This window comes from Aspergillus viridinutans (genome assembly GCF_018404265.1).
Source record: "Aspergillus viridinutans IFM 47045 DNA, scaffold_3, whole genome shotgun sequence".
In the NCBI taxonomy this organism is placed as follows: Eukaryota; Fungi; Ascomycota; class Eurotiomycetes; order Eurotiales; family Aspergillaceae; genus Aspergillus; species Aspergillus viridinutans.
The window spans coordinates 1,213,305-1,234,704 of record NW_025091219.1 but is presented as its reverse complement, the minus strand read 5'-3'; the positions used below and the strand labels follow the sequence as shown (position 1 = coordinate 1,234,704).

At 50.2% G+C, this 21,400-nt stretch overlaps 9 protein-coding genes across 9 annotated transcripts; 5 read left to right on the top strand and 4 right to left on the bottom strand.

Annotated features, from left to right (window-relative positions):
- Positions 1 to 49: 49 nt before the first annotated feature.
- Aspvir_005392 (rRNA 2'-O-methyltransferase fibrillarin-like protein) lies at positions 50 to 2,179 on the top strand (the record flags this gene model as incomplete). Its single annotated transcript, XM_043268609.1, has 5 exons — positions 50 to 377; positions 445 to 492; positions 546 to 727; positions 781 to 1,049; positions 1,102 to 2,179. The coding sequence occupies 5 exons, from the start codon at positions 50 to 52 to the stop codon at positions 2,177 to 2,179; spliced, it is 1,905 nt and encodes a 634-aa protein (XP_043124544.1).
- Positions 2,180 to 3,622: 1,443 nt separating this feature from the next.
- Positions 3,623 to 5,904, top strand: Aspvir_005391 (putative carboxylesterase; the record flags this gene model as incomplete). Its single annotated transcript, XM_043268608.1, has 2 exons — positions 3,623 to 4,537; positions 4,588 to 5,904. The coding sequence occupies 2 exons, from the start codon at positions 3,623 to 3,625 to the stop codon at positions 5,902 to 5,904; spliced, it is 2,232 nt and encodes a 743-aa protein (XP_043124543.1).
- A 1,094-nt stretch (positions 5,905 to 6,998) lies between these two features.
- Aspvir_005390 (Fig1 domain-containing protein) lies at positions 6,999 to 7,968 on the bottom strand (the record flags this gene model as incomplete). Its single annotated transcript, XM_043268607.1, has 4 exons — positions 6,999 to 7,377; positions 7,431 to 7,758; positions 7,814 to 7,882; positions 7,938 to 7,968. 4 exons carry the CDS (start codon positions 7,966 to 7,968, stop codon positions 6,999 to 7,001), a joined length of 807 nt encoding a protein of 268 aa, XP_043124542.1.
- Positions 7,969 to 9,119: 1,151 nt separating this feature from the next.
- Positions 9,120 to 11,204, bottom strand: Aspvir_005389 (putative exonuclease; the record flags this gene model as incomplete). The annotated part of the gene is made up of 3 exons (XM_043268606.1): positions 9,120 to 10,935; positions 10,989 to 11,136; positions 11,192 to 11,204. 3 exons carry the CDS (start codon positions 11,202 to 11,204, stop codon positions 9,120 to 9,122), a joined length of 1,977 nt encoding a protein of 658 aa, XP_043124541.1.
- A 419-nt stretch (positions 11,205 to 11,623) lies between these two features.
- Positions 11,624 to 12,282, top strand: Aspvir_005388 (translation machinery-associated protein 16; the record flags this gene model as incomplete). Its single annotated transcript, XM_043268605.1, has 3 exons — positions 11,624 to 11,792; positions 11,857 to 11,941; positions 12,000 to 12,282. The coding sequence occupies 3 exons, from the start codon at positions 11,624 to 11,626 to the stop codon at positions 12,280 to 12,282; spliced, it is 537 nt and encodes a 178-aa protein (XP_043124540.1).
- Positions 12,283 to 12,902: 620 nt separating this feature from the next.
- On the top strand, positions 12,903 to 14,182 carry Aspvir_005387 (MAM33 family protein; the record flags this gene model as incomplete). The annotated part of the gene is made up of 5 exons (XM_043268604.1): positions 12,903 to 13,092; positions 13,263 to 13,384; positions 13,444 to 13,502; positions 13,562 to 14,097; positions 14,157 to 14,182. The coding sequence occupies 5 exons, from the start codon at positions 12,903 to 12,905 to the stop codon at positions 14,180 to 14,182; spliced, it is 933 nt and encodes a 310-aa protein (XP_043124539.1).
- Positions 14,183 to 14,621: 439 nt separating this feature from the next.
- On the bottom strand, positions 14,622 to 16,305 carry Aspvir_005386 (DNA primase subunit PRI1; the record flags this gene model as incomplete). The annotated part of the gene is made up of 3 exons (XM_043268603.1): positions 14,622 to 15,747; positions 15,807 to 16,001; positions 16,058 to 16,305. The coding sequence occupies 3 exons, from the start codon at positions 16,303 to 16,305 to the stop codon at positions 14,622 to 14,624; spliced, it is 1,569 nt and encodes a 522-aa protein (XP_043124538.1).
- Positions 16,306 to 17,876: 1,571 nt separating this feature from the next.
- Positions 17,877 to 18,947, top strand: cspA (putative cell surface protein; the record flags this gene model as incomplete). Its single annotated transcript, XM_043268602.1, has 4 exons — positions 17,877 to 17,957; positions 18,026 to 18,116; positions 18,173 to 18,624; positions 18,654 to 18,947. The coding sequence occupies 4 exons, from the start codon at positions 17,877 to 17,879 to the stop codon at positions 18,945 to 18,947; spliced, it is 918 nt and encodes a 305-aa protein (XP_043124537.1).
- A 719-nt stretch (positions 18,948 to 19,666) lies between these two features.
- On the bottom strand, positions 19,667 to 21,341 carry Aspvir_005384 (threonine synthase THR4; the record flags this gene model as incomplete). The annotated part of the gene is made up of 2 exons (XM_043268601.1): positions 19,667 to 21,223; positions 21,288 to 21,341. 2 exons carry the CDS (start codon positions 21,339 to 21,341, stop codon positions 19,667 to 19,669), a joined length of 1,611 nt encoding a protein of 536 aa, XP_043124536.1.
- Between the last annotated feature and the right edge of the window lie 59 nt (positions 21,342 to 21,400).

The window sequence follows — 21,400 nt, the reverse complement described above, 5'->3', positions numbered from 1 at the left end:
CAGACTGATTTTCAAGTAAAGGGAATCGATCTGTGACAGTTTTGGTGAAATGAATGTCATCGGCGAAGAGAAAGCGCCGCCCTACTCCTGCGGGCGTAGGTCACGTTGTGGCGGGAAAAACCAAACCCGCGGCGAGTCGACCTCCTCGAGATTCACCAACGCAACTCGCAACGCTGGAACCCATGGTGGGAAAATGATGAGGTCTGCCAAATCTGCCATTGCTGAGAATTGCTTTGCTCCTCTTAGCTCTGCCGCAAGTATGACAAGAGGGAAAACCAATGGAAATGGCTTCGTGAACCATGCGAATGGCAATCAGCTTATCTCACGCACCATAACAGGGTTGAAGCGCTGGTCCGTCATCAACAGAGATTTACCAGGTGCGAGAGCTGTTTTCACCTGGACTAAATATCTTGAACTTCATTATTAACTCTCTCCATGCAACAGCGGTATCGCAGGTAAGAGCTATTCATGTGTACGACTTTGACAACACCTGTGAGAGCCCCCGTTCGCAGTTACTTCTGTATTTCGAAGCTCATATCCTGCAGTATTCCTGAGCCCCTTGCCGAATCCGCAACTTTGGAACGGCCCGACGATTGGATTTCTACAAAGCCTGGAAAGTTTCACAAATGGAGGATGGTGGCACGACCCGGCGTTGCTCGCAGCTACAGGAGAAGGCATGGCCAAGGAGGAGCCGCGAGCTTGGAATGGCTGGTGGAATGAACAGATTGTGTGACTTAAAATGTCTTGGATGGTTTGGCATGGTTCGCTGACTGGCCGCAGGTACGGCTGGTCAAGCTGAGTATGGAGCAGAAGGACGCTCTCACAGTACTTCTGACGGGCCGAAGTGAGAATGGTTTCGCGGACATTATTCGGCGCATGGTGGACAGCAGAAAGCTGGAGTTTGACCTCATCTGTCTCAAGCCTGAAGTGGGACCCAACAGCGAACGCTTTGCAACCACCATGGAGTTCAAGCAAACATTCCTTCAAGACCTCGTTCTCACTTATGAGCAGGCCGACGAGATTCGGGTCTATGAAGATCGAGTGAAGCAGTAAGCCTCTTGTCAGACGCCCGTGCCTGAGAGATCACTCATTTGTTGCTAGTGTCAAGGGCTTCCGAGACTTCTTTGAGGATTTGAACAGGTCGCTGCAGGTTGTGCCAGCACCTCGGAAGCCGATCAATGCGGAAGTGATTCAGGTCGCGGAAGGATGCACCTTCCTCTCCCCTGTAGTTGAAACTGCCGAGGTACAGCGTATGATCAATTCCCACAATAAGTCTATCCGCGAAGCTTCATCGAATATGACCCGGTCGCCATATGGTCGTCTGCGCATCAAGCGCACCATTTTCTACACTGGATATCTTATATCTAACGCAGACTCGAATCGTTTGATCAGCCAACTACTGACCCCGCATCTGCCCTCTGGGCTTGCTGAATCCAATGATCTGAAGTATATGGCTAACAGTATCCTCATTACCCCGCGCCCTGCCCCTCGATCTATTCTGAACAAGGTCGGCGGCATTGGCAAAAAGCTCACCTGGCAGGTCACTGGGACTGCCGTCTTTGAGAACAAGGTGTGGGCTGCTCGAGTGGCTCCTGTTCCTGCGACGGAGAAGTACTACACAGAGAATCCATTGCCCGTGATAGTTCTAGCTGTGCGCAAAGGCGCTCGTCCTATTGATGCGGGCAAGATTCAGAACTGGCATCCTGTACCAGCTGAGAAAGCTTTGACTTTTGAAACTGTCGTCGGTGAGAAAGTCGTCTTGCGTGTGGAAGAAGAGAATCCCCATGAGGGCGAGTGGGAGAGTCAGTTCTTGAACAAGAGCCGCAAGAGACGCCATCAACAAGAACGTGATCAGGATATCCTGTATCCACAATCCAGTCAGAATGATGAGCCGCCATCCCACATGAGACCACAACCGTACTATAATTCCCGTTATGGTGGGAACAGCCGCCATCATGATGATGGACCACGTCGTGGTGGCTCGCACCGCGGTGGTCGCGGCCGTGGGGGAGCGCCACGAGGTAAGGGCCACTCAAGTCGTGGAGGCGCGCGTGGTCGAGGCCGTGGGCGCGATGGCGGTCCTGCTAGCTATCGATCCTTGGATGACCACGGTGGATATGATGGCGGTTACGAAGACAAACCTGGACCAGGCGGTGCTGGACCTGTCATGAACTACTAATACTGAGCTGGCGATTAGGGTTTATTTCCATGGGAATTGCTGCATCTTATTTGTCTTTGATAATATCCATTGTTCCTGTGGTCGATCTCGGCGTCGGAGTCTTATCTGGGGTGTGAAATGATGCCTTTCAATTGATTGATCCAGCATGGCCGGCATTTATACTTGCCCTTTCGACCCCCTTGAGAATTCTAGTATCTGCCTTCAAGGGTCGAAATGCATCCACCATACATTATGTTGCAGATCAACAGCCATTGCACTTCTGATATTCTCGTACAATTAGCAACTAGGTACATGGAAGTGATACAAGGTGCATTCCTGAAATATGTGGAACTTGTCTCCCTCTACCTGTTACATCATCCTGTGTCCCGTATTTCTGTCGGTCAGTTTTGGCTTGTCAGTCGCAACCATCGAGAATGATTGAAATATGCAATTGAAGACCGCTACAGGAGGCAGACTGCAGAAACAACCATGCATCAGTCCATCAGATGATCGGATATTTTTGCCCGGAGAGTGGCGTTCTTTTCTTTTCTTTCTGGTTGAACAACTACATAGATATTTTTTTCTACTACCTATCTGGAAGAGCTAGAACCTCCGAGTGATTAAGGAGAAGGGGGGATCGACGCTCCACTATCGTCTCCATGTCTATCCAGATTCCAGACTAATCTCTATCCTCCCTTAAGATCTATGTATCCTTTACAACACATTCCTCAGATGATCAGATCTTCTCCATGCAACAAACATCCTCGCGCACATTCGGTCCGCATTTCCCCCTCTTGCGGATTCCACTATATTAGCGCTGTGTGATTAGACCCCTCATGGCTGTCAAGCAGACCCAATCTAGGGGATATGAGTCCATCTCGTTAAGGAACGAGTGTAACCTCAACTTTGGCTAAATTATCAAGGCGCACTGACGCCGTACTCGAACTGGTCGATTCTCCGTTAGTTGGCTGTACTGCAGAATCGGGAAGTCTGGTGACTCCCTTTCAAGGGTCGAGATGAGTCCTCGGCTAAAGTTGGACTCCCACGATGGCTTGGAGGCAAATACGATCTAATTCTCCAATGCGCTTGACTTTAATACAGGCCCTTCACCCTGAGGGCCTTATTATCGTCGATTTTAGCCCAGACGGCCTAATCAGCATGCTTCCGGACCGAAGTCCCATTCCCTACCGGCTGATTTCCGTCTCCAGGTGACTCCACGGGTTTATGGGGGATGACCCTGGTCCTCATTGCCCTTTATTCAGAATCTGCAGGGACTACAAAATAACGGGGCGTCCCCATAGCTCTTGCGGAGAGAAGGTCTGATAAGGTGTTACTTGTGAAGTGACACTTTACTGTTGAGGAATATCACTTCTCCCGAGCAAGCAGGAACTGTCAATTAGACGCCTTTCCTATTGCTTCAATGCAAGACAATGGTATGAGAATCGGTCAATCGAGGCGATAACAATGGTGATACGTTGCTTCATCCTTGGGAGTATTGTCCCCACTGTGCTCGGACTCGTTGCGCAGCATGTGTCTGTGGCCAACGAGAAGACTTCTCTCACGCTCCTCTATCAGAACAATCTGAATGCATCGGACGCTTCAAACCACATCAGTGCAATCCTACTTGACCCAATGCTTCAGCAAGATGTACGTGAAGCATGTCAGGAATTTGGAGAGACGCTGATCTCCCAAACAAGCCTTCGAGAACACAAAGAGGATTTCAAGCATCTCTTTTCATGGCTTGCACACTCGGGAAGAACAAAATCGGACGCACACTTTTACATTCGCGAAGGCGTGCTCTCTGTTTCCAAAGACTCGGATGATTTCGCTGTCTCCAACTTTCCGCCTCAAAATGCAAGGCTTCCCGTTTTGTGCACCCAGACAGGCAACGATTCCGACACAAACAGTCGTCCGAAGCGGCTGCGAGTAATGTCGGAAGGTAACTCGTATATTGGTTTCCGCGATGAAAAGTCGTTTCGCTTCTTGGGTATTCCATATGCCGACCCTCCTCGGCGCTTCAAGTACGCAACACTTTATCCGCACAAAGACAAGATTATCCGCGCGACCAACTATGGTTCTGCATGTGCTCAGAGCAGCGGCGGCAGTGAGGACTGTCTATACCTGAACATTCAAACACCCTACATACCCAAGGAGGGATCGCGAGAGGGCCTGAAGCCTGTCATGTTCTGGATACATGGCGGTGGCTTTACTGGAGGAACAGGTGCAGATCCGCTTACAGATGGTGGTAATCTGGCATCACGCGAGGACATCGTGGTGGTCACATTTAACTATCGGCTGTCGACACTTGGATTTCTGGCTATTCCTGGCACTGATATTACCGGAAACTATGGAATATCAGACCAGATTCTCGCCCTTGAGGTACTATTCCCACTTCTCCCTATAGAGGTTCCCAGGACTAACAGTCCCAGTGGACTATTAAGAATATCGCGCAATTCGGAGGTGATCCAAAGAAGATTACCATCATCGGTGAATCGGCCGGCGCTGGCTCGGTCAGAGTGCTACTAGGGTCTCCTCCTGCTTCCGGAAAGTTCCAAGGCGCCATTGCCATGTCAAACCTGGGTGGCGGTGCTGGGCTCGGGCTGGAGAGCGACTACGCAACGACGTACAGTTCATATCTCACAATTGACGAGTCCTATAAACTAGCGGGTCCGCAAATCTTCTCCGAAGCAGGCTGCCACAGCGGCAATCTGGAACATAAGATATCTTGCCTGGGACAAGTTCCTGCGTCAACCCTCGTCGGATTGCAGACTGTTGCGCGTTATGTCGTCCAAGACGGCCATTATGTGACAACAAAGGAGCTCGATCTACTTCGGAAAGAGGTCACTACTTCTAATGTGCCGGTCATGTTCGGCATTGTCGCCCACGACGGCGCTTCGTTCAGCACGTACCCTAAAACTCCAGTTAGTTCCGAGCTTGAAGGCGTCCAAGCAGCCCTAGGTATCAGTGAGAAATATGCCCAATCTGTCATCGACTCGGGACTATTCCCTTACTACGACACGGGCAACGTGAGGCTGGACTCTTTCAACGTCTCTCAACGGGTTGCGACAGACTTGCAGTTTCGCTGTATCGACCAGGCCACTGTATTTGCCGGTGTTGTCTCTGGGGTGTTTCAACCTTCATACTTCTATCAGATACAGAGGTCAACCGGAGGGTATGACCCTAACAACCTCGGCGGCCCTCCTGCAACGCCAGAGTTTCCAAATGGTGACCCGGAGCTGCCCTACTTCCGTCTCCATGGTTCAGATCTGCCCTGGGTCTTTGGCACGCTAACCACCCTGCGCGACCCTCTCGACCTCTTTTCCATGCAGCTCGTGTCTGCCTACTTTGCCGAGTTTGTTCGGTCTGGCCAACCGAACCCTGCGCCGGAGTACCTCCAGGCGCGCGGGTATAAGCAAACCCTGGACGCCGTCAACAATTTCGATCGATGGGAGCCGGTGTCTCACTCCGAGGGACCGTTGCAGCTCCTCGATTATCCTAGTGTGCAAGCTCCTTTCCAGGATTTGGCTCAGTGCGAATTCCTGTTATTTCTTGAGAGCGAATCTCAAGCAACAGAATGGGTCCTGTGGAAATTCCGAGCTCGAGCTCTCTTCAGTCTCATCATATTCATCAATATCGGCATCATTAGCGGTGAGAAGGTGGGAAATCTCTACTTCAACAGTCCAAAGAGTTCATCCAGGGTTACCCGATCACATACTACTTCCATTAATCGACCCGTTGTCAAGTAATTGGACCAGATCCATTTGGACTGGTTACCGCATAACACGCTCTAATGAAATCGACTCCACCCACAAGTCGACGCAGAAAGAAAGCGTCATCATTCATTGACGGGGTCGTCGTCGACAACGCTTGTAAATGATCTGACGCCGGGATCGTAGCATGTATGCCCATAACAATGTTCCCCCATAATGGATGGCACGAGTGATGACCAGAACCGGATCAGCAGAGTTGCAGAAAGTGCAATTCATTTAAAGTGATGGATGATCAGCATGTATCCTGATGGGAGATATGACTAGGCTTGCCATTCTCTACTGGACTTACAAACTATTTCAAGTACAAAATGAAGCCGATATATAACATTTTCTTGTTGATACATCCTCACTATCATATCGTCCTTCTCCATACGGAGTACAGTCTGAGCTATAGGCAGCCGGGGTGTAGGAGACCCCATTCCTGGCTAAATTGCCTCTTGCTGGGCGGCAAATGGGGGCGATGGCATGATGGAGGCTAAATGACCTTGGCCAATAAGACATATCACGTGTCTAGTGCAAGGATCAGGTTAATTGTTCGTGGCAGGATGGGGTTGACGTTTCCATCCATTTCCACTCTACTTGGTCCCCAAGACGTCCAAACATATGTATCAGTAGTAGCATAAATTCATCTATCGTCTTGATTCATATTGTAATTGTTGGATCACAGCCAAACATCGACATGCAAACACACAGATCTCCAACCAGAAACGAAGTCATCAATCCGCTATGTCCATATCCCATCCATGTGAGTGATGATTCCAATACCGCACACAAGTAAAGTAAGAGGCAGAAATAAAGGGGAATCATCTTTTATACATGATAAGAAATCACAAAAATCCGTCACAAATCATCTAACAAAGCTGAATGTGCACCTGCAATTTCCAAGTGCCTGTGGCAGACGGCTCCAACTCGTCTCTTTCATGAGTCTCGAAATTCCTTTCCATACCCGTTTCCCCGTCCCAGTTGTCGTATTATTCGTGTGCCTTTCGTGGAAACATGACAATCAATTAAACATAGAACATGCGTCGTAAAAAATATCAAAAATGCATGAGTGCCGCCCATTGTGGCGCTTATTCTTCATCTGTCAACTGCCTTATCAGGCTGATGCTCAGAATCATCACCAAGAGGCCTATCGTTACGACCACTAAGAGGACGAAGCCGAACCAGCCCAGCACCATGGCGGAGGTTCCAACTCCTGACCTGACGCTCCCGTTGCCCATGTCCTGCGCTATTGTCGTTGCAGCAACTGATGCTGTATGCTGCCATAGTACCGACACAAGCACAAAGACAGATGCGACAAAGATGAGCGCCAAGGCAGCTTGGGAGACGGGGCGCGAGGGAAATGGCTTGACCTCTCGTTCTGAGCCGGTGGCATCGATCTCTTCGTGCCAGCCGGGGAATGTGGCCAGGAGGATAAAGCAGAGAAAGGCCAGGACGACCGCAACAATACTCGTACAAGTCAGCAAATGCCGCGTAAACAGACGGGGGATCAAAGGTCTTACAGCAAATAAGGGAACACGACTGCGTCCTTGAATGTCGATGCCACCCAAATTAGATTCAACGGATCTTGGTCGACGGTTACAATCTCAGCCAATGCCGTGGCGTTTGAGTTGCAGATGTAGGCTCCGCCTTCAGGTTGAACGCAGATACCGAAATATCCCACACGGACCTCCATTTGGGCACCACCAACAATATTTGCCGTCGCTGTCACCACGCCAGGATCCACCTGCGCCTTATCGAAGATCGGGCTATAACGCTCATAGTATAAAGAGATCAAAAAGATATCCGGTATTTGCGGTGATGATGATGAACATCCGGCCAGTAGTAAGGCTAGGACAAGTTAGCCACATTCCGCACAGGACCATGTGGCAGACGGAGAACTTACACAGAAGAATGATCGCCACAGCAATGATAATCATGAGCACATGATGATAACCAATCATTGGAATAAACCCTGAGGCCTGGTCAGTATACTCTGATACTAATTAACTGGGAAGGGCACTACATACGGGCAAGCCCGGCGCCAATTCTGACAGGCATTGCGAGAGCAGATTCGGATCTCCCGTGCGCCTTTCCTTCACGCTGAGTAACTCACTTCTCGGACTCCCGAGAAGGAGTGCCTATAGCGCCGCTGCTGGTCACTATGCGGCGATGGGCACGGTCACAAGACGTTTTCTGAGCCGGTTGAACTTGGTAGCACGCAGGTTGACTTCGAGTACAGTCACCACTATGTACTGTCTTGTAGAGGATCTTGACCACTGAGATAAGATAAGATATTCAGATGAGTTGACGATGCTGTGACAACGTGGTGGTATGGAATGTGGATCGAGGCTCGGATGGGTCACGCGAATAGCTCAATGCGATATAGTCGACGGAGCTTTTCAAAGAATGTGGCTTCTTTCAAAGAACGACACCTGATTATTTATTCAAGATGGTCAGAGTCTCGACTCAAAGCAGTCTGGGATATCAGATTTAGCGGAGATAGGTATCTGCCAAAAGCAGGCAAGTATGAGAGAGGGTATAGTAGGAAGAAGAATGGAGGGGAAAGAGAGGGAAGGGAGCGTAGCTGGACAAATCCACAATTGCGGCCTAAATCTCCTTCTCTGCTTCTAACTTTTCACAACGAGGGACAGTTACAGCATCAGGGCCTTGGTGATGACACAGACGATGATGATGCTGTGCTGTACCTGGTGGCTGGGAGACATCTCCATACCTACAATGCAGGAGGCTGGGCCAACGCCGTTTGTTTACGCTGCCCGTTTCCCGGTAACCACGCCTGACCGCCTGCACTTTCAGGCACCCCCACTAGCGCCCATCTAGTGCTATACCTTGATAGGATTAGCGCCATGGCTTATCAGTAACATGATCGATCCAGCCTCGCGATTTTCCAGTGTCAAGAACTCCACTACCAACAATAGACAGGCACAGTAAGATTGAAAACTATTACGAATGTGCTCTGTATGTATATTACTCCATTTTAACTAACCATGTCTTTCTCGTGAATGTCAAACACCTCCCAAACCTTGTAGCCCAACAAGACCGCCCAATTCAGATATGGGTATACCAAAAGTATCAATGCAAAATAGTAGTATGCAAATCGTCCGAAGTACGCCGTTGTGCTCCGCTGAGTTAATGTTCACTCGTCCATGCAAACCAACAAAATCTGCTCCAATAACCGGAGTACCTCTCTGTTATCTGGCATACAAGAACTTTTCCAGATTGATCGGTTCCTGCGGTTTGCTGCTATCATCGCCATCATCTTCGTCGTCAGTGTTGGGAATAATCAAGTCTTCACTGCCCTGAGTAAATGTTGTCGCTGAACGTTCAACCAGGCTGGGAGGGACAAACGCCTTAGTCTGAGGAAGGGCATTCAGAGATCGAGAACGAGCAAGAGCAGTTTGACCAAGTCGCTGCAGGGGAGTGAGCCGACGCCGCGGGGACGGACCAGATGAGGTTGGCAACATCAGATTGCGGGATGAGCCAGAGTTACTCTCCTTAGCCTGGGACTTGAAGACGTAATTTGACAGCACTGGTTTGCCATCTTTCTCGTCTGACACATACGCTCCGGGCGAATCAACACCTTCCTTGGAGTCACTGGAAACTTGATCGGGGTCAGGAAGGTGCGTCATTATTTGCTCTGCAAGCTCATCAGAGAAAACTTCCAACGTTGATTTGCGTTTGGTTCGAGCAGCCTTCAAGCCACTTGGACTAGAGCTGTTGGTGCAAGGCGCGAAGAAACGACTGCGGCAGTCCGCACGCTCCGGCAAGCTTTCTTCCTCTGTGTCGGCGCAAAGGCGTTGCCGCTTGGCGGGTTGAAAAGTTGACGCTTTAGCCGCGCGGGCCAAGAAAGAGGTACGCTCCACACTTCTGACCAAGGGACTAGATAATCGGTTGGACGGATCAAGAGCAGACGCCGACCTCATAAGGCCTGGCTGCGATGGCGCAGGACTACTCTCCCAAGAACTATTGGCATGACGCTGCAGGAGTCGTTGCTGACTCGGAGACGGTGTTAGACTGTTGGGGTCTAGCTCAGCCAACGGCATCCGCTTTGGAGTAAAGAATGCGCTGATGGGCTTCTTTGGCTTCAACTCTGCCGCAGAGCCGAGCGTCTGCCGCCGAGTAATTCCGCTTGGCATCTTCCCCGGAGCTTGGGGTCTTAGCACAATTTGCTCTTTCGTCGTTGGATCCAAGTCGCCGAGTGCAACTCCCAGCGCGATTTCCGCATCCACATCGCGCCCGATGAAGGGTAGCTCCTCCAGGTTCACATCCCTTCCGGGTGGAGTCAAAGGGACGAGCTTGCCGGCCTTGGGACAAAAAACTCTCTGGTATAGGAACGTGAGCTCAGCTTGCTTGAAATTCTCAAGGTAATCAGTGGGAACGTGAAATTGCCCGTCAAATTGTAGCATACGAAGTGCTTTCTCAACGTTCTTGTACTTTCGTACGCTCCGATAAGCTGTCTTCAGACCCATTCTGGGGATGTTGGGAAGATAATCGCAGCCACTGAGGATACACATTCGTCGGAAGTCAGCATCTGTCCATCCTATTAAGCTAATATCGCGACAGGCCGTGAAGTCTGCTCGATTAATCTCAATGCAATCGCCATGTTGGTCGAGTTTAGACAGCAATCTCTTGGTGCCGAAGACAAGTAAATCCGAGTCTTCAGATATGATACCATTGATGATGCCCTGCCGTTCAAGATATACCAACTGTGCATCCGCCTCGTACGGCGCGACGACGTATTGGACTTCCATCTTCTTCAGTTCCTCGATCAATTGGCGAGCCATATAAGGAGTCACATCCACGGCCTTTTGTAGTTCCTGGTAGGCCTCCGCCATACGACCCTTTCGTTGAAGCTCCAATCCAAGAGCCTTACTCGCCTGCCGCTTCTGAAGCCGCTCGGACTCGGTACCGGATTTACTGGGGAGATTGTCTCCATCGAAGACAAGGTACGGGGTTACCCCGAAGTAGAGGAGCATGCGGACACGATTGAGGACGAAATCGACATGTCTGGAGAAAAATCAGTCATGCCCTCGCGGAGCGTCTTGGTTGTGATCACATACTTTGTCGTAGGCCTGTCGAGAACGAGATCAACAGCACAGGCAACAGTGCCGCGATGTAGCCAGCCATACGCATCTACCCCGAGGGTTTGCCCTTTGAACTTTTTCACGTGGCATGGCTTCTGAATTGATTTGAGAAGGCCATGGAGTCCTGAATAATAAATCAGTTTCTCTGCCATTCATCATGGCGAAGAGGGAAAGCTTACCTTTGATGCCCATGGTGGGCACTCTTGCAAAGGCAAGACACTCCTGCCGTGCACTTAACCGGCCAAGACGGGCATCAGCTCTGGTGTTGTTAGGCTAAAGGTTCGAAGAGTCTGAGGGCGTGGGGTGTTGGGATGCCGCGTTCCTATAAAAGAGGGATCAACGACAGTAGTCAGCCACCCTGACCAACTGACCAGAGACAAAATGCTGGGCCCTGACAACGAGGCTGGAATGTTTATTCCTTCTTGTCCCTAGGTATCGACGCGCGAACGCGGTACATCGAGAGAGCAGCTCTGATTGGGTCAAGGGAGGCGGTCTCTACTTCCGTCATCACCGCCTGTTAATTCTGCCGTCTGCACCAGAAAATTATCAGAAAAGGAAGTTTCGACTTTACATCGACATCTGGCAAGTATAGAAGCTTGGGAATCGACACAATGCCGAAGTCTTTCACGAAAGTACACAAGCATATTTCCAAGAAGCGCGGTGTGATCGATGCGCTCCATGAGAACAGCAGAGATGCGAAGAGATTGCGCCGAGCCAACGGAAGGGACGATCGAGTAGCTCGAGTCTCAGCATTGATGGCCCGTGGGAGACAGTCCTATAGTCAGTCCATACTTCAAAGTCCTCTACGGATTTGACTGAGCTGATTCTAAGACCCTCTCCCTAGTTGATCGCGTTACGTACTTCCAAGAAACCGTTGCGGAAGAATCTAAACCGTTCTTAGAAGATGATATGAAGGATTTGGTCGTCCGGTATGTCTATGCCGTTACTTTTTCTTGCGCAGTCGCATGCTAACATCTGCTTCGCTAGGTATATTAACCGTAGCGTCCCCGAGATCGAACAATTACAGAGTGAGCGGAGGAAAGGCCGACCTCCAAGCAAGCGCGAAGTGGCCTTACTACAGCGGACAGAGGTTGAGAACAAAGAGTTTAAGACTGGATTCTGGATGCCTGATTTAAGTCAAGAAGATGTGATCAAAGGCCTCGCATCGTGGAACGGAGATTGGTCCGGCCTCAGCATGATGAAATTTACCAGAATTACCAAAGACGGCGGAAAACAGCCATCGGTTTTTCCACCCAAGGGACTTTCATGAGGCTGGTTTCCTTCTGCCTTTTTTTTGGTGTTCTTTTTATACATACCGAGGCGGATGATCTTCGGCGAAGATGCTACATACGACATATTACAATTACCACTTTTACATGCTGCAGGCACTTTGTTGTGCATCGTCAATATTTTTCAAAGATTCCAGCTTAGAACGTGACCGAATTACGGCGCTCTGCACGTTGAGCATGAAGTTATCATACTATACCGCCGCACTTGAGTCGTCAAGTAGATATACTCTAGATCTTGCCCTATGTTGCCATAGAGCTTAAATGCGGACGCCGTTCGACACCCATTGGATCAAAATCTGATGCAGATAAAGCAAAGAGCTAGTACAAGTAACTGGAAGGCGAAGAACCGAATTCCTTTTTTTTTTTCTTCTTCTTCCTCTCTTGTGTAGGTAGGCTCATCCTGTACTCCGGTCTCCGGTAGACGAGTATAGTTGGATCAGCGGAAATGGCAGAAGCTTCCCAGTCTTGGCGGGCGGGTCGGAAGGTTAACATCATCGGTTCGCCTCACGCCAGCTTCAAAACTTCCTCTCAACTTCATACCATCTGATTACTACCGTATTATCTGCCATTTTTGCGCATCACATTTTCATCAATCTTTAAGATGCTTTCTCTTCGCACATTCGCACGTTCCGTGCCTCGCACACTCTCGCGGTCCATCGCTACCACCTCCCGGTCCTCCTTCCTGTCGGTTCCCAAGAATAGCTTTCTGCAAGCTTCGTTGAAGCAGGCTACAAGACCCTCCTACGCTGCTTTCTCTACCTCTAGTGTTTACAGACAATCTCCTGCTGAAGGTAAAGATCTCTATAAAGATTTTCCTCCAAATTATCTATGGAGGGAAAGATAGTCTTCAAATTTTTCTTTCCTCATCTTCATTTATTGATCGGGCGCGAGTTCCGGTGCCTTCGCAAGGCTGGTTTCATTGAGCAAAACGCCAAGCTAACATCCAATGTCTTCAACTTAGGTGACATCGAACTTGCTGCTAAGCTTGAGGATGAATTGAAACATGAGAAGGCCTCCGGCCTCGAGGATCTGGAGACCTCGGTCCAGAACATCCAGTATGTTCTTCAGAACAACTCCTGGGAGGTGAGTATACGAACCAGAACCGTCATTAATTTCGACACGGACTCACGGATTGTACATAGGTTAAGGATGTTCCTGGTGAACAGGAAGTTGTGTTGACCAAGAAGTTCGGCAAGGAGGAGTAAGTATCTCTCAAAGAGAACCTTCGGCTCCTTCGCTAATACTTCCATCTACGGGCAGGATCCGACTCACCTTCACCGTCGCCGACCTTCAGAACCTGAGCGAACAGGAGGATTTTGATGACAGCGCTTTCGCCGATGAAATGGACTTCCAAGGCCATCAGCCCGCTAACCAGGGTCGCGGTGCCCCTGGTGGTGTTGCTCAGCACCCCGAGGATCGCATTGCTCCCGCTGACCGCGAAATGGAGGATCTAGACCGTGATATGGAGCCCAGCTTCCCTGCTCGTGTCAACATCACCATCGAAAAGACCGGCAACGGTTCTCTCCTGATCCAGACCGTTGCCCAGGATGGTCTGTTCCAGATCGAGGAGGTGTCTTACTTCTCGAAGCCCGACCTCGCGCACGCCCAAACTGCCGAGCAAGACTGGGCCAGACAGAGCCTCTACGCTGGTCCTCCTTTCGAGAACCTTGACGAGGACCTGCAGACCTTCCTCGAGCGCTACCTCGAAGAGAGAGGCATCAACGCCGAGCTCGCCAACATGATTCCTGACTACATTCAGGTCAAGGAGCAGAAGGAATACGTTCGCTGGCTCGAGAGTAAGTCTTATCGCTGCCATTTACGTATTCGCTCGTGTAGCTAACACCGTTGGTCGCAGACGTCAAGAACTTTGTCGCCGCTTAAATACCGAAATCTTCGTGGCGAAAAACTGCTCTGAAGTCCTTACTAGGTCTTCTCGTACATTGTATCAAAACCCATTGGGAAATCATAACTACTCATCCGCTATTCCCCCATTTGTGTATCATTAGAAACGAATTCAGGATCATATGTTGTACGTAGTTCACATCTAATTGAAAACGTTAAACCACGTTGAACCACTCACTCAAGTAGTCATCAACATTATCGCCGAGTTTGCCATGCTAGCGTAGAGTGACGGGTAAAATATGAGTTTTGGTATCGGATCCTTGATTCAATTGCGTGGCTTATATACAGCCTAACCAACACGTATGAACGCCTTTAGTTCGCCAGCATAAACCAATATTTCCGCTAAGAACAGAAACCCGGAAATCCCAATATCAAGAACCCAACCATGAAAGAGAACAAATGCAGAGAGGAAATGCCCTTAAAATTCCATGCTTTCTGATTTTACCTCAACCGGATCTTCATTTCCTCGTTTGCCGACGCGTTCCTCTTTGTTCAGAGCAGCGATGAATGAACGGAAGTAGTCAATATATGGCTTGAGGCTCGTCTTCTCGTAATCTTGCAATTTGCGACTTCCTTGGGAGTCGCTAGGCGTGCTGCTTTCGCCCTGGACAGCTTCAGCGCCAGCAATACTGCCGGAGTGTTCGGCATCCCATGCATCAATCTCCGCCAGTAATTGAGTGACTGTTGGGACGGAAAGGGGATCGAATTCGTCCGCCTTTTTAGCGTCGATGGGAACACAGACACGCCCCGTACCGGGATGGATGACGAAAGGGCTCTTGAGCAAATGGATCATTTTCTTGCTGACTTCGGCGTCCAGACGCGGGTATGTATATTCCAGTACGATATCCTGTTTCGCGTCTCTCAGAGTGGTCGGGTTGAGGGTGCTGCTCTTGCCAGTCTTCGCAAGCGTGTCGATGTCAGCCCATTTGTTCGTACTGGACCGGTCAGGCGACGAATCCCATTTCTTGCGCAGCGCCTCATTCAGTGTCTTGTCTGGTAGCAATGAGAGAAGGCGCTCCGCTTGTTCTGAGCTTGCGAAGGTATCCTGGTCGACAAGTGTAGTTTGGGCGAAGAAGGGTTTGAGAATTTCAAGACTACGGGACATATGTGGATGTAATGGCCGTTTCATATTCACGCGCTTCCCGCTTTGAGACCCTCCTCTCACGACGTCGAGATACCCGGCAATGGCCCTTCGCCGGTCATCGGGAAGACTGCGAGCACGCGGATCACACACCCATGCGTGAGCACCACGACGACCTGAGTATACCCAAAGGATGTGCTCGAAGCCAAAGTCTTCACGCAAGGCAGTATCCACCACTTTCAATGCCATAGTCACGAAAGTCCAGCATTTCCGACAGATATTTGCCTTGGTGCAGCAAGACCGAATGTCGTCATAATCCGTCAAATCAATATCGAATACTAGCTCTTTGGAGATTGGTTTCATCTGACCGCCTCGTAGTGTTTTCCGGTCCCGCGGGTTTGTGTTATACACGGGACCGATCTCAAATCGCGAAGGGTTCATTTTCAAGATGTCCTTACGGAATCTAAGGGAAGCACTTGTCAGGAATCGATGAATTATAGGTGCACAGCTTCCCCCACTTACAGATCTGCAGTCGCGTATGATTGATAACGAAGATATGCGTCATTTTGAAGAGTAAGAGCGAATTCACGGTTCCCGAAATCAGGAGAGGGGATAATTCCATGGTTCAGCCATTGAAAGAGGTAACGGAACGGAAAGAGACGCTGATAGAACGCGAGCATTATATCTGTGTCGACTTGTGTCGACTGAGGAGCGGGCCTGAATGTACATTAATGTTAGTGCTCTGCTCAAATGCAAGAACAAACTGCGCTTACTCCGAAGCAGCTGGGGGTGCCGTCGACTCATTTTGCGCTTCAGGAGCATTCGCGACAGGAAATTCCTCGTCGTTGTCCTCATCGCTGAACATATCTTCTAGCCTCACGCCTGTTGCCTGGTTTTCTCGCGCGGTTGGCGCTTTATCTTCCGTAGTGCTAGAATGCGCATCCGTCCCAGGGGCATCAGGGAGGATCTCATCATCATGATCGTGAGCGGGCGACTCAGCGGAGGAAACTGAGTGAGGCATTATGTATCTGGTTGATGATKAGCAGTGGGATAACTTTACGGACTCTCTGTCCTACAACATCATTCATGTAATCCACACCCATCAACGCGAGACGCGTCCCGAGCGCGTGCCTCTAATTGAACGGGACACGGGAATGGCCCTTATCAGCCCTAGCCCTTATCCTTATCGATAGGCATCACATGATGTGGTTGACGTGATAAGAACCTACAACCGCAAACGGTCAGTTTCCCTGGAAGTCTCATGCAACCACAACCTCGTCAGGAACGATCTCCTTCCCCTTTCGACTTCCGCTTGCGGAATCATTGTAAGGTCGTTCAACTTGTCGTCAGAGATTTCTTTCTCTGTCTGGCCCCTCTCGGGTGGTATGATGCCTACATCTGCCCTGATTCTCACGGAGATATCCAATCAATTGAGATTCTCGTTACATCCAGAGAAAGACTCCACCACGTTCGGCTTCAAATGTTCCCTGGGGTTCTTCTGCCATCATACTTGAGCTTAGAAGACTATATTGGCCGAAAATGGTAGCAGTGAGCATACCAGAGATTTCGACATGGATCTGATATGCGTCATCGTCGATCAAAGGCCTTATGGAAGCGTTTGACAACACTGGCAGCAGGCAGTAGCCAGCGGTTGGGCATGGAGGCTCCCTTCTCTCTCAGCGAACTGAGCAGTGCTCTAGCCTCCACTTACATGGGCCTCAAACTATGGAGATTGGATAGGGCTGCTGGATTGACTCCAGTACCTTTTGCTTCTCGTTGCTGCTAGCCTTTTCTTTAACTTCGGCAGGTAGCATTGTATGGGCGTACCCATTTCAAACTCCACATTGCAGTGTTGCTTCACTCGCCTTTCTGCAGTGTGGTTGGACCATCGCAGACTAAGGCTCCATGGTGGCGCTCAGCTGTGAGCGGCTTGTTCCTATTTTTGCGTGGGGTGCCTTTTTCGTGACAAGATCTCAGTATCCGTGAGGACTCCATTCGGTAATGCTGGTTCACGTTACCTTTGTCTCACTAGGTGATGTTGGTGACGCCATCACTTCTGGTCCCTAGACTTCAGTGACTCCTCTTGTTGCCCCATTTCTTGGGAGGTCGAGAAGGGGTATCCTCGGCCTTTCACCCGAATGACACTCCGAGATGTCACATCGTTCTCCTGGTCTTGACACACGACACGCTCCCACGTAGGAGTTTTCTCTTGATAGCATTACATCGGTACCTCTATTATCCATGGTTCGATGGGGTGTTATCCGCCTACTCAGGCTGAAGGCGAATCAATATTCAAGTTACCTGGGACCAGATATTGATCGTCATCCTCGTTGATCGTGGATACGACATGGTACCACTACCATCATCAGTAATCTCGTGAAAACGGCAAGCGACTCCACCGTCGACATATAAAGTTGAGTTCCTCCTACGATCCTGACTCCTTTTCCTCTCAATTCTTTCTTTCACCTTTTCGTTAAAGAAAGTCGCTCGCTCTCAGACTCTTCATTCGTTTTCTTCCTTGCTTCCTTCGGGATTTGTCATTTATTGCTATCCAGGAACTTCTGTCTCAATATCTAGCAATTAATTATCAAAATGGTCAACGCTGGCATTGCACTTTTGGCTCTGGCCGGGCCAGCCTTTGCAGGCATTTTGCCGAACAAGGGACATGACGAGGTAAGCGTAGACCATCGCAGTCTCTCTTACCTCCTGCGTGGCAGACCACTAAGACATTACTGTAATAGGGTCATTCTAGTGATTTCGCTCATCCTGATCACCCTGCTCCCACTGAGCCTCACCGGTTCACCAGGACGTTCTTGACCACATCCTGCCCAAGTATGATGCTCCACCTGACCTTTTCAAGCGCATGTGTATTAATACTCTTATCGCAGTTTCTCTCTCGACAGTCACTTCTGGAACCAAGACTTTGACGGTTCCTATCACTCTGACTGAGACAATCACCATGACTACCGTCGTTGAAGAATTGAACACCGAGACTGCAGTGGTCGTGCCCACTGGAACTGTGTCTACCCACACTCTGGTTCCGACTTCTGTCCCCAGTCCCAACGTGACTACTATTGTGCCGCCTCCAACGATTGTCCCAACAGGTGTACCCGGCCAGAACACTACCATCGTCTCACCGCCGGCTCCTTTCGCCAACAGCACTGTTCCATCTGTTCCCACTCAGCCAGTTCCTGTTGCCCCTGGACAGCCCTCGGCTCCTAGCCAGCCTTCTGTTCCTGCTCAGTCTTCTGTTCCTGGCCGGCCTTCTGTTCCTGCTCAGCCTTCTGTTCCTGCTCAGCCTTCTGTTCCTGCTCAGCCTTCTGTTCCTGCTCAGCCTTCTGTTCCTGCTCAGCCTTNGTTCCTGCTCAGCCTTCTGTTCCTGCTCAGCCTTCTGTTCCTGCTCAGCCTTCTGTTCCTGCTCAGCCTTCTGTTCCTGCTCAGCCTTCTGTTCCCAGCCAGCCTTCTGTTCCCAGCCAGCCCTCTGTTCCTGGACAGCCCTCTGTTCCTGGACAGCCCTCCGTTCCTGGACACCCCGCTCCAAGCCAGCCCACTGCTGTCTCGCCGGTGCCGCCAACCCAAACTCCTTTCAAAGGCTCTGCTTCCCAGTTCGAGCCCGCCGCCGGTCTCCTGGCTGGTGTCGTGGGTATCATGCTCATGCTTTAAAGCATTCATCTATGGCCTTCCGTATTCAAGGTGACTGGTTGTCATACGGGCGGGAAAGGTATATTTTCGATAATCCTGGATTTTCTCTTCTCGCACGGTTTTGACTTGGTCTCTGTTTGTCATTTGACATCCAAATTTCGGCCAGCTATTTTGAAAAAGTTGTTCCTTCGCTCATGGTTTATGGACGGAGTTATTGTTTGTCAAATAACGAAGTAATAGTAATATAATGCGGGCGTAGCAAATACATTGCATGCTCTAATAGAGTCAATTACATCCTACTGTCTAGTGACTCTCTTAAATGATAAATTTCGAGCCTATCTAGTCAGCCGGTTCTTACCACATCGGAATTGTGTACAGACCATCAGAATGTCGGCAGGATCTCGTACCTCCGGTTCAATTCTCGTAGACGTGTGTAACCATATTCGAGAACAGCGAGCTTGCGCTCACATAGACACTGATGAAGGGCCCTCGAACGCATAATTAAAAATGTCAAGCCGCTAGAAAAAGTTAATCCAAGAGCCATGTATTTGACATTGATTCTATGATCAGGTTTGCTCTATGCAAAAATAGATTAAAGCAGTGTTCCAAACAGAAATGACGCAGACGCCTACACTTCATCAATCTAAACCTTTAATAGAGACTGAAAGGAGTGAAATAGAGGATATATAGAAGATAAATGCATTCGTAAGAGAAACAAAAAGTTTTGTCGAAATAGTTCACTACCTCAAACCCTGGAGCTCCTGCTCGACTTCGGCCTTGACCACTTCTCGGACACCCACCCATCCGGCGCCAGCGCGGATAGGAGTAACTCTGCTTTCGCGCTGCTCAAGCCCAATGAATTCCTGGGGAAGAACCTCGGTGAAGTCATAGCCGTCTTCGGCGCGCAGGGCCAGGTCGACGGCGCTTGCGAACTTGGCCGGGTGGGCTGTTGAGAGGGAGACGTGCTTGACTCCAGGATTACGCTCGATTGAACGGAGAGCTGCCCGCACACCGACGGCAGAGTGAGGGTCGAGAATGTAGCCGCCAGTCTTGGAGCTCTTGGCGCTGCCAGGGCCGAGGTTGGAGGGGAAAGAAGAGGCGTAGGTGGACTTGATCTGGTCAATAGTCTCGTCGTTGCTCACCCGCTCACTCTCGAACTCGGCCTTGGCGCCCTCGAGGACGGCCTGGGGTACGGTGAAGCCACCCTGTGTCTTGAGCTGATTGAGCCAATTGCTGACGCTCTCGCAGGCATGCTTGCGTCTTTCGTCTGCAGAGCTGGCGCCGTCCGCCTGGAAAGCAAGGAACCAAAGGAGACGCTCGAAGTTGCTGCTGACGAGGATGTCCATGGCGGGGCTGTGAGTCTCCTTGACGCCCGCGGCTTGTGTAGTGTTCTTGGTGTACTGGCCACCACTACGGAAGAAGCGGTCCAGGATGTCATTCTCGTTCGTTGCGATGACAAGCTTCTCTGCGGGAAGGCCCATGCGCTTAGCGAACCATCCAGCGAGAATGTCACCGAAATTTCCTGAAGGAACAACGAAGCGCATCTTTGTGTCTTTGGAGAAGCCGGGGGTCTTGATGAGAGAGAAGTAGGAGTAGAAGTAGTATGTGATCTGAGCCAGAATACGAGCCCAGTTGATGGAGTTAACAGCGGCAATGTTGTGGGTTGAGTTGAGATCAGGATCGGCAAACAAGGCCTTGACAATGTCCTGGCAATCATCGAAAGAGCCCTCGACTGTCAGGTTGTGTACGTTGGCATCCAAGACAGTCGTCATCTGAGCCTGCTGGATGGGCGACACCCGTCCAGTGGGGAAGAGGATGAAGATGGAGACATCCTTCTTGCCCCGGAGCCCATAGATGGCTGCAGATCCAGTATCTCCACTGGTGGCACCAATAACGGTCAAGTGGTGTCTGTCCTTGCCCTCCTTGCCCTCATTCCTGCGCACCAAGAAATATTCAAAGAGGTTTCCGAGGAACTGTAGCGCGACATCCTTGAAGGCGAATGTTGGTCCGTGGAACAATTCGAGCAAGTAGAGGTTGCGTTTTTCGTCCAATTCAACCAGAGGCGTCCGCTCAGGGTGCCGGAACGTAGCGTATGAGCGTCTGATGATATCTTTGAGGTCTTCCGAGGGGATTTCGCTCGGTGAGATGTACAACGACATGATACGATATGCCAGATCTTCGAAACTCAGGTCGCGCCACTCCGTCTCCCATCTCGCAGGAAGCGAGGGAATCTCTTCGGGGATGAACAGGCCACCATCGGACGCCAATCCCTTAAGGACAACATCTTCGAAGGACAGCTATACAGCCAGAAGGGTCAGCAGAATATCTTTTTGGGAAGAGGTTAAATTATTCTCGACCGACCCCGTAGGAGGCACCCCGCGTGCTGAGATATTTTTGCGAAAGCGTATGAGACATGGCTAGGAAGTAAATGTTGATGTCGTGAGTATACCAGCTATCTCAATTGGGATGATGAC